This window comes from Amborella trichopoda, chromosome 8, assembly GCF_054954075.1.
Source record: "Amborella trichopoda isolate Santa Cruz 75 chromosome 8, AtrichopodaSantaCruz75HAP2 v2.0, whole genome shotgun sequence".
In the NCBI taxonomy this organism is placed as follows: Eukaryota; Viridiplantae; Streptophyta; class Magnoliopsida; order Amborellales; family Amborellaceae; genus Amborella; species Amborella trichopoda.
In genome coordinates this window covers 34204453-34216356 of record NC_142343.1, presented here as the reverse complement: position 1 = coordinate 34216356, position 11904 = coordinate 34204453, and the positions used below count along the sequence as shown (strand labels likewise).

Sequence of the window (11904 nt, the reverse complement as noted above, 5' to 3'; positions counted from 1 at the left end):
TACTCTCTCTTCCCTCTCTCTAGTCGAACCCCCCAATTTCAGGCAGTTCTAGGACTCCGCTGCTCCAGTCGAGTGTCACAATTAGGTTTTCCTTTCGTTACTTATTGCATATTGGAAGGTGTGATTTGTATTATGCGTTATGCATTCATTAATTCAATCTGTTCCTACCTGGGATTGGTTAGTTTTTTGCAAGGTGCTTTTGGCATTGTGGAATATTTATTTTTTCTATAATTGGTCGGGCCGGTAAGGTGCTCTGCATATAGTTGGATATTTATTTTGTGTATGTTTGCTTAGAATTTTTATTGAAATTGTCGTTCCTAAATTAATATCTTGTAAAAGAGGGATTTTGGCAAAGCAGATTATTTAACTAAAAGTATATATTTGTACATTTCATTTTGTTCCAGGTACCTGGATGAATACTTTCTATTTTAAGAAAATAATTGAGTCAAGGCTCTTGATGTTTCTTGTGAATTATGAGAAAAAAGTTTCTCTAGTTTGGGATGTACTGCAATATGCGATAATGACTTGTAGCTCATTTAACTTGTAGAGAGAAATTATGGTTGTGCCGTTGGCTTTTGACTTCTTCTTTTTTTTTATCCATTTTTTCGTTTCCATTAATATCTCTCTGATCCAATGGAATCCCCAAATTTCCACACTAAGTTTAGCTATATTCAGCATCTGAAAATTTGGGTACTATTCATTCTCTTACCCAATCTCAGGTATTCCAAACCTCGTGAATTTGGTGTCATTCCTTTCACAGTTTATAAAATCTTGTAACTGTTTATCCTGTTTATTCAATTTTGATCCATGAAATTCCTCTTTTTATGTTTGTGCAATAACTGTAAGTGCGATCCATTGTGGGTTGCCCGTTATATTGGTGTTAGGGTGTCTTTAGTCGTGGCTACTTCGGATTGACTCTACAAGCCTCTCGTTCGAGTGGTAAGAGTGGCCATTGGTGCAGTTAGACAGGAGTGTCGTTATGGTGGTTTTTTCTGAGTGGTACAAATGATGGACGAATTTTCCATGATGGTAGAAACGTGAAAGCTACATTGTATAAGAAATGTCACTCATTGGAGCAATCTAATAGTTAGTTATGTATCAAAAAAAGGTAGGACTAAATGAGAACAGCGATGTGACATTTTTGCGACTGGTAGCTTCTACTGTTCACATATGTGTTGGGAACTAATCTTCTGAACAGCAAAATGGATCATCAGCCAATAGGAGGTCAGGTCCATCATGTGGTCCATCGACTAGGATCAGGTAATAATACTAACTTGCATGATTATGTTTATATTTTATTTTCTGCATTTAATACTTATTGAATGGTTTGGCCATGACTTCCCGCCCCATCCCTATCATTCGAAATGAAGTATATGCATGCTAGCTAGACTCAGATAGTGGCATAGAGTTGTACCCAAACCTGATGGCCAATATTTATCGGAATTCTATGCAGTTCAGTTCTCACATAAGTTGATATGCATGTCGGGGGAATATTTTGATAATGTTAGGACACTCGGTGATCACTTAATTGATTATACCATATGTCAAAATTTTGTAATGAAATACCAGAGAAACAACCAAAAGCATATAGTTGCAATTTATGTTGAGGAGGGATGCAAACGAGAAGTTCGCTGCTCTAAGGTTACGCCCTCTAAATGTTTTGAGATCAGAAAGATGGAAAAAGAACTCACATATACAAGTGCACTTTGAAGGGCTATCAGCAATTTGCACATAGCCAGTGTGCAGCCAGAGAAATTAAAGCCCGTTTGACTGACAAGATGGATCCCACTCCAAAATGTACTGTGAATGCTGTTCAAAAAGAGAACACGGTGTCCCATTAACATATATGCAAGCGTAGCGGGGAAAAAGACATCGTGATTAAAATGATGCAGGGTTCACATGAGCAGTCGGGCATAGAGCTACAACTTATCAACTCCAATCTATATAGGTTAAGGAGAGACAGACAGATCCTTTCCACAGATTTCAGCATTTGTTTCTATACTTCCATCCATGAATGTACGGATTTCTAGATGGTCTTAGGTGGCGCATTTCTAAAAGGAACATAGAGGGGGAGAGTTAGTACAAATGCAAAGGGCCATTACAATAGTTGTTGTAGAGATAGAGGACACAAACATCTAGGTTTGGGAGTCTGATCAACGAAAGGCTAGACCTACCTCGCCTGACAATTACTTAAGAACCTTCTAAAAAGCAATACGCCACATTTTTTTTCATATTGTTTTTCGAGGTGGCAAAGAGGCAATAGAAGAAACTTGTGCCACTAGCGAATGTTGCCCGTGCACCAAAGACGCAAGATTTCAAAGACAAAATGTCAAAATCAGGGATGCCTACGCGGAGGCGTACTAATGGAATCCATGTGGATGATGCGGGAATGCCTATTTCCGTAACACGACATACACCTCAAATCTTCAATAAATGGATACTAGTTGATCCACATAACTCCATCATTGCATTGTGTGCAGTGAGGTTGACAAAGATGTTTGCAGAAAGCAGGGGTCAAAATAAGTCTATCCATTTGTTGAATTTTAAAGTCTCCTCTAATATCTAAACCATCCATTTGTTAAATTTCAATATCTGGACTTTTATAAAATCAAAATATATATTTTTTGCACTATTAAATCTAATGAAAATAAAGCCATATAAAGAAATTGCCAAGGATAATGATCCTTCTAAATCCTAAATTTAAACATTTCATAATATGAACTGCCGATATTAATTAGGTTAAAAAACACTTTTTAGATTATATTTTAAATTTTTGTTCATTAGAAAGTAAATATAAAAATTAAAGCCAAACAAATGGCACTAACATAATTTTTTAAGATTAATTCATTATATTACTATAAAACTGTTCAAAATAAAAATCATTTCATATATAGGAAAAAGATCTTGCTAACAGCTACAATATCAACCAATGGCCCAAATTGAATATGGACCCAATCCAATGGTCACGATCTCATTTTGTTTTGAATTTTAATTTTTTTTATACAAATCCAAATCACTTGAAATTTGAATGTCTATTTTAAAAAAATATTAGAATCTAATAAAAATATTAAAAATAATAATTCTAAAAATATAAATTGACGAAAATACATCCAAAAACATTGTTTCGACTACAAAAACCCTACAATTCATCATCTCGACCTCGAGATACAAGAACATGAAAAAAAAAATCAAGTCCTAAAAATTGTACATCTTATAACATATGATCTATAAACTGTTCATTTTCCAAATTTTCAGAATGCTTATAGACCTGCTCAATCTACACTATTTTTTAAATTCTAAATTTCACAATTAATGAACATATAAACCCAACGGCCCAACTTGAATCTAAACCGATCCAACGGTCACAAATTCATTTCGTATTTTAATTTTAATTTTTTTTCTACACATCTAGATAAATTGAAATTTTAAACGTCCATTCTTCTCATCAAAACGCACTTAATAAAAATATTTAAAAAAAAATCAAAAAAAAAAATTAACCAAAATACCCCCAAAACAATTCAAATGCATTTTGAACAATTTATTTATTGTAAATTAATTTTTGATATTTTTATTAAATTATCATATCTTTTAAAGACACACGTAAAATTTCAAATTATTTGGATTTGTAGAAAAAAATTAAAACACAAAATAAAATCATAACCGTCCCAAATCCAATCTAGGCCATTAGACTCGTATGAACTAATATGTTCATAGGAGATAGTGGGCTAATCTCAACATTTTCCTATATATATATATATATATATATATATATAAACTCCGATTAAGTTGGTTTGAAAAATCTATAGATCAAATCTATGACCTTGTAAAGCCAACAAAGCCTGCACATGCTTGCCCATCATGAAAGGCCCTTTGCATGACATGATTGACAGAACATCTCCATCAAGTGAATAACAGAATACTTATGATAGAAAAGTAACATACATGGAGAGAGAGGGAAGGAACAAGAAATGCAAATAAATTCAAGTTCTCATTAAAATTACACCAAAATTTATTTTATGAATCACACTCATAATAAATACAGTCCCGGAAACAGGAAAAATCCGAATTTGCTGTATGAGACATGGTGACCGGAAACAAAAAAGAGGTGAGAATGTCCTGTTAAGAATCACTTATGAACGTCTTCAAATCCTCTCTGAATTTATCCACAGTTTGTTTGTCTGCTTTCACCGCCATAACCAGACCCATTTTTCTATAATTTCTCAGCTGCAATCCCCACACAAATGAATTCACAACTAGTACAATTAATTTCTAAATACAAGATCACCTTATTTCAATAAAATGCAACAATTGAACTTCCTAAAATAGTTTACAACTAGGGAAAAACACCCAATGTATAAGAGAGAGAGTTGATAAAGAAGGTCTGAAAACAAATAATGATGTCATGACCTGGCATTCTGAACTCTCTGTCACCAAAAGCATCTTCAATAGACCATAAACGAAGCTCACATTTTTGGAAACACATTTATGAGGGTTTGTTTCCAATTACTTCATGCATTATCTATATAGTATTTTCATGCTTAATATTTTGGGATAACTTCCCCACATCTTTGGCCAAGACATAAAATTTAATGACAATTTTCTAGGGCCATTATCAGATATTTCAGAAGCCAATGATATTATTAGCTAGAAGCTTCAGTTTGCAGCCAATGGTTCAGGCAATTTTGGCCAAAATGCAAGCCATGATTAAGCAGGTTTCAACCAAGAGTTTAAAGTCCAGCATACCTCATGAGTAACTGCCTGTTGATCACGCAGTTGAAAGGTAAAGGACCACGAGCACAACTGGCAAATATTATAGGAGAAAAAGAATTGACTCATAGAAGAATAAGTGAAAAATATCACCCAAAGATAAGCAGAACTGCAGAATCAGTACCTTCAAATATCACCCAAAGATAAGCAGAACTGCAAGAATCAGTACCTTATCAAAAATCTCATCTTCCAGATGATTATATAATATTGGTTCAGCCTCATTTTCTCCTAATGCACCTTTTCCGTTAGGTTTTCCACCATGACTTATCTACATTTTACAATGAGAGAAGCACTAAAGAAATCAGAAAAGAGACTCAATTAGGTGGAGCCCACACAAATTAACAGCACAAATATGAAAACGAAAATTAAATGAATGGCATAAGAATATCAAGTACCCAAATGATATAGAGTTGTCACCAAACATTGAGTGTCTGAGCTCATACGAGGCAATGAAAAAACACCAAAAGACCAAATAAAAGTAAAAGAAATGCACCAGGTAGATTCTTGTGATTATTAGATAATATTTAAACTGAAAAGAATCCCTTTGCTCCTGTGTGGGCTATACAAACTTAAAGGCAACTGGATAAGTATGTATTTGATAATTTCTTCCACAGTAATGCAGCGAAATATTCAGTGAAATATTCATTAGAGAGAGAGAGAGAGAGAGAGAGACAACAGACAAAAAAATAATGAATGACATGGCAAATCCAATCAAAGAAGAGGTGGCTAACCTCATCTTCAGTCGCCCATGAAACTTCGTCAAAGAGGCTATCATATAGGGGAGGTAAAATCTCGAGAGGAAGGTTCACCACACGCTGGGAGACCAGGAGACCCACACCCTGTGCTTGCTCTCCCAAAAAGATTTTCAGTTGACTGCTTATCGATTTCTCATGGCATACATCAAGAAGAAAGCTTTTAAGATCCACAATGCATCGGTGATCCTGAGAAGGAGAAACACTAATCAAGAATAGGAACTGACTCAAACAAGAAAAGTAATGCTGATATCAAGTGTCTTGTAGCATAATCCATGAAGAGTAAGAATTTATATGAAGTAGTCCATTGTAGAGCAGGCTGGTCTTCACTGCCATATAGAAAATGCAACTGGTGAACTAGAAAACAGCATGCACACTGTTTGTTATTAACCCATGCAACACACATACTACATATCAGCTGCCAATGCACCTAGCACTCCACAAATGATTACTTATCAAAAGGATTTTCAAAAGAAAACTGATTAAACCTCAAAAACCAAAGAGCAACTATATACGGAAAAAAGACAAAACTGCAGCTCCATTCAACAACCAGCAGGGAACCCATCTAATCAAATTATCAGTAAGGCAATGGAAGAAACATCCAAAACCATCTGCATCATCAAAGAAACACTACTAACTCGATACTCATGTTAGTTGTATGTCATAAATATGCATATATTCCGTCCTTGAAAGGTTGGTAGTTTTCATTATTTAAATTACAAAGCTACATTCATTTCAGTTACATATTTCACCTCTTTTTTCTAATTCATATTGTATCAGATAGGGTTTGCATGTTCCCTTCCACCTCGGGTTACTGGGCATCCGAATATGGAATTTCTACATCAAGTAATACTGTAGTCCTCTATCAGCATTCTATTTTATTGATGTAGCAAATTTTGGCTCTTTTATGTTATTATTAAGAAAATTGCTACATCCTTTACATGATTGAGAATTTCATTTCTTATTTTTTTCTTTTGATAAGTAACTGTAGAATTTTTTAACTCCCAAAACTTCAAATAACATGGTATGAGATCCCAAAATTTGTGAACAAATGCAGCAAGAAAGTCAACATTCAACAAGCCACCTCACCCCACACTAAAACTGGTTGCCTTTATTCCTCAAAAGAGAGCGTTCATCCAACCAACCACTCCAGCAACCCAGCTGATAACATCAAATCCTCTATATAAGCATTGAACACAACCCCTATCTGCAAATATTAAACAAATAATTACACCTCATCCAGGCCACACTCATTGTAAGCATTAAACAAATATTGGCAGAATTTGACATTTGTTTCTCTTTCTTCTGACCATACCACACTAGATCTTCGCCTCTAACTAATCTTTTCTAGTTTAAAACTGTTTCCCATGCCTTCTCACTCACATTGCCCCTTTTTGTCAATATCTCCAAATCACCACATTATTTCAATAGTAGCCTGGCCTTTCTGAAAAGCTCCTTGCACCAAAATTTGAGGTAGGACTTGAAAAATTCTCATTTCCAATAAGCACCCATATCCATCTGAAATAGCTAATTAGTCATAATGATAACACAAAGGAACTACGTAAAAGCTTCTTTTTATTCACAATATTCAATGCTTAACTTACTAAGGGAAAACCGACTTGAATAAATAAACACAACAAACTGTCACAAAAAAAATGTTGCCAATTGCTACTGCATTACAAACATGGATGCTAATAGCCAGATGCATTGTGCCATAAATAATTTGAATTTCCATCCTCTCAATTAAGTAATGAGGTCCTAAGGATTTGCATCAGGGAGTCTGCACTAAAACAAGATATAGCAGACAGATAATTCATATCGAGTGTTATACAGAAATATATCATACAGATGGGCTCGTGCAAGTGGTTGCTTAAGCAAAGGCTAGATGAAGTTTCATTAGCATTTACAAAGCAAAATCTTTGCAGAGAGCATAGAGGCATGTGTCTGTGCATGAGGGTGTGTGAGGGAGGGCGCGGGGCGGGGGGAAGAGGGGGGAGCGAGAGAGAGAGAGAGAGAACAGGCCTTATAACGCTCTAGATTGATAGCTGAAATGACACCAAATGGGGCACCATCATCACCCGGCTTAACTACAGTCCCAACTGTCGTCTGTCCCAGAATCAAGTCTACAAATCCACTCAAGTCCCACACCTTAACATCAAGGTAGTTATTTAGTAAAATTTTCAGTCCATGAAAATCATCTGGTTTGGGGTAGAAGAATTCCAAATCCACATTCATAACAGCCTGCATAATTGACTAGTTGATCAATAGAAAATCCACAAGTAGAAGGGAATATTTTAATTAGTTTGAAGCCAATAACTGTCAGAAACAAAATAGAATGAGATTCGAAATTTAAAGGCAAACACAATCCATAAAATGAACAAACAACTAATCTTAAAAGATGAACAAAACGTTTCACTTTATTTTTGTGGAACATATAAAGTGCATGTTTTCAATAACAAATGATAGAAAGCTCTCAGTCCATCAACCATATATAAATAACACCTTCTCTCAAGGTCAAAGACATCCGACCAAAAAAGTATTCGAGCAAATGAAAGTAGTCTTCCTACATATTTAAAAGGAAACATATGCAGCAAGGTGTTACTAGCAATGCTTCTAGTTATGTTGCCCCAGGACAATTGTTGTAGGAAAAGCATACTCAATTGTTTAGGGCATTTCGTAGTGCACTGACATCAAGTTAATCAATATCAGAAAACCATAGCAAAGGAGTTAAAGATAAATCCAAATCATTAATCATTTGTATTTTCAGCCTCACATGGTGATGTTTTGACTTCCGATAAGAGTACTCACAAAAATTAGGGAAAATGAAAAAGAAAAAGAGAACTTACATGAGAGATGCTAAGAGAATCAGAGTGACGTAAAGAGAATAACTACATTGGCAGAAATAGTGAGACAAGTACTAGATAAACTTCCCCACTAATTTAGCAAAACAAACTCAGGAGAAAATATGCTTCAAACGTAGGCAGCTATCGTAAACAAGTAAACATATGTCATATATAAGTGTATCAATACATGCACATACACACAACAATGTAGTATGTATGTATTTATGCATGTAGGCACATGCACACAAGCACACACATTTTCCTCTTGATCATCATCACTAGAGCTAGTAGATTCAGACCCACTTGGTCTCCTCAAAGAAGCCTGATCAATAGATGCCCCACCTACAAAAATGCCCCACCTACAAAAATGCAAAAACATAAAAGATCGTATATTAGAACTTGGGTCAGTTTATCAAATCTAGAACATTACCATTAAACGACAGATAAAATCTCAAATCAATAGCGTGAATTAAGCATGCATAGACACAGAAAAAGATCAAGAAAAAGGAAAATGTCTATGATCTGCATCCTTTATGTCCAAAAACCTTATATTTTCTAAGAAAGCTCCAACCACAAACATCATCTATACAAGGCTAAGCATTCGGATTCAACTTGTCCCCAATAGAGTCTCCATAGCTACTAAACAAAATTTCAAAATATTTCATTTGTTTAAGAAAAAAACTTAAGTATATGAATAAAATAAATGAACCTCTATAACAATTTCTGAATAATAGCTATGACCCTAGGTTGGCGGACTGTCCAACAGCGTTATCTAGATGTGTGGGTAATGGCACTACCAGAGTTTGCCAATATTAGAGTTATGGACCTTCTCAAGTGGAGGATTTTACTGCTCTCAGGCTACTTCCATCAAGGCCGAGGCAGCTTGATCAAAGCCTGCATCAGGCGATCAAGTTCAATTTTGATGGGTGTTCTAGAGATAATGCAAGGTAGGGAGTGGGAGCCTAAAGTGTTGCTTGCAAGGCTCGAGATAAGTTGATTTTCCTTTTGGTAGATTCAAGATAAGTTTATTTGGGGGCACTCTCAGCTCTCACTGTTAAAGGGGATTCTCTCAATGTGATATGATGGGCTTAAAGGGTGGCAACTATTCCCTCACAGTTAGTTAAGGTCTTCTAAGAGATTTTCGATATTTGTTATTTGGGAGATATGTGGATGTAGGTTATCAACATGTGCCAGATGAAGTCAATCACGCCATCGTCACAATAGCATTAGGTGGAAGACGTAGTAACCTCATAGAGTTGGGAAAGTGGACCATGCAGTTGTCTTGCCAATGGCTTCATTGTTTTACTTTCTTTATTTTTGTACATTTTCTTCTCTATAAAAAAATTTACAATAATAGTAAAAATTTGTTGCCTCGTCATCCTTTTCCTCCTCTTGTTGTACTGGTTGTCCGTCATATATAAAGTGCTTGGAGGCACGTATGCAAAAAAAACCATCCAGACCACGAGTATCTAAATCAAAAATACAAATTATTTGATTTACATAGCTTAAATCAATCACAAATCACATGTGTAGCATCCAAGTAGCATAGTGACATGGTTCTTCCCATCCTGAAATGCCTAAATTAATCATTGTAGGACATTGTAAGGATCACAATAATTTCTTAGACTTAAAATGAAATTATCGAAAAAAGATTTCTTATAGGACTCCATAATTCCCGAGTTACTAAAAGCAAAATCAGACTTGAACAATTTATCATCCAGAAGGTTGAGAAAATTTTGGTCACAAATGGGAATATCATCCAAAAGGTTGATAAAATTTTGGTCACAAATGGGATTTCTTAACATGTAAATTTATAATTAGCGAGTTCTATATATCTAGTGTTAAACAATAGTCCAATAATAAAAATCTCATCCGCACATTACCAAAATAACACGAACTAATACATGCTTAAAGAAAAGCGTAAAGCCATGGCAATATGCCATTGCACTTTTTTTCAATGCTCCATGTGTTCTCTTGGGGAGGGAAATTCATCCATTAGTAAAGCTGTTAATGATTGCTGAAAACCCGGTACTAAGACATCAGCTCAACAATTAATGATAAAATGACGGTCTATAGTGGTGGTACCAAGAGGAAGACTTTATGGCACAAAACATCACTAGCATGGTTCAAAAACCCTAACAAGAAAAGCCATCAGTACCTAAAAATTCAATAAATAGATATACGAGCACAAGAAACCAGTTTAAAAACTTGAAAAATAAAATAAAGGACAACAAGCTAAGAGAACCCTGCAATTTCTGTTACGCGTCAGGACACAAAAGTGGCCGCACCTTTGGATTTAGACGCAGTGGAATTTGGGTTAATTTGGCGGAGCCTCTGTAAGTTATTGCGATTGTTAATGGAGCGCCCAAATGAAGAGCACAGTCGGATTTTTCCGCCATGTCTTGGCCCCATTTCTGCTACTTTCTTCAAGTCTGAAGCATGGTTAGCAAATCGATTTTTTAAAAAATTCGGCGTTTTTATGGAAATACTTTTAAACGGCGACTTTTTAAAAAGATCGGCAAACAATCGCGTAATTTTCATAAACCCTTTGAAAACGGGTTTTTTTCATGATACGATTTAAATCTGAGAAAAAAATCGTATCCTTTTTTACCTATATGTTTTTTGGAAAAATATTTTTTTTCCTGTTTTGTCTATTGCTATTTTCATGCTTTAAAAAAAAATTACTTCAGGAAAAAAAACAGAAAAAACTTTTATCCCCACTGAGTTGCATATTGATGGTATGAATGTTTTTTTAAAACTTAATCAAATAGATGCAAATTTCAGTTGTCCTTCTAAAAAAATCATTGTGTAAATGAAATACTGTTTATAGCAACTCATTTTGTAAAGTAAATCATTGTGTAAAGAAATCATATACAGGCAGATTGCTGTGACTATTTGCGATAATTGTTTTTTGTGAAAATACTGTTAATGGCACAAATTAAAGCTCAAAGCATAATTTTTTACTGATGAATGAGAAGCAGAGAGTGTGACTACAGGACCAAGTAATCAATATTTTGTTTTTGATTGTGTACACTGTAAACTTACAGGAGCAAGCAATTGTACATATAGGATTAGTTCCCCAAACTTAATCCTTCAGCTCGGTTTCCTCTAGAAAATGAAAAACCCTCTTCAAACTAACCCAAATCAGCATCCCATCTTCCTAAATCAGCATCTCATCTTCCTTTTCTCTCTCTAAAAATTAGTTAGGGCCTCTTCTATTAGGGTTCTTCCTTCTCTCTCTAAAAATCAGTTAGGGCCTTCCATTAGGGTTTGTGAAAACCATTTTCTTCTTCCTTCTTCTCTTTATAAACCCTAATGGCTATAAGCCGAGCCCTATTTTCTTCTCTTCCTTCTTCCTTCTCTCTTCTCTCTTCTTCTCTTCTTCCTTCTTCTCCCTCTGCACAGTAAACACAGATGGAAAACCCAAATTTCTACGATGTTCTTTTCAACTAAAGAAATTTATAAAACTTTAACCATAGTTATGGAGCGACTAAATAATTGTAATGAGAAAACTAAAGTCCTGTATTTATTTTTGGTACATG

General features: G+C 35.0%; 1 protein-coding gene across 14 annotated transcripts; it reads right to left on the bottom strand.

Annotated features, from left to right (window-relative positions):
• Positions 1-3969: 3969 nt before the first annotated feature.
• On the bottom strand, positions 3970-11891 carry LOC18423510 (protein BCCIP homolog). Of its 14 annotated transcripts, none has more exons than XR_016061065.1 (8): positions 11408-11890; positions 10651-10794; positions 8619-8721; positions 7542-7760; positions 5499-5708; positions 4937-5059; positions 4744-4800; positions 3970-4224 (listed from the first exon to the last, which is right to left on the bottom strand). XR_016061065.1 is itself a non-coding variant. In XM_020674569.2 (8 exons), exons 4-8 carry the CDS (start codon positions 7752-7754, stop codon positions 4120-4122), a joined length of 684 nt encoding a protein of 227 aa, XP_020530228.1. In that variant the 5' UTR covers positions 7755-7760; positions 8619-8721; positions 10651-10794; positions 11408-11891; the 3' UTR covers positions 3970-4119. The 14 variants fall into 14 exon arrangements, 7 of the variants coding, with proteins under 7 accessions (XP_020530228.1, XP_088730338.1, XP_020530221.1 ...); XR_016061066.1 differs by having other exon boundaries at positions 8662-8721; positions 11408-11813; XR_016061061.1 differs by having other exon boundaries at positions 8560-8721; positions 11408-11809.
• Between the last annotated feature and the right edge of the window lie 13 nt (positions 11892-11904).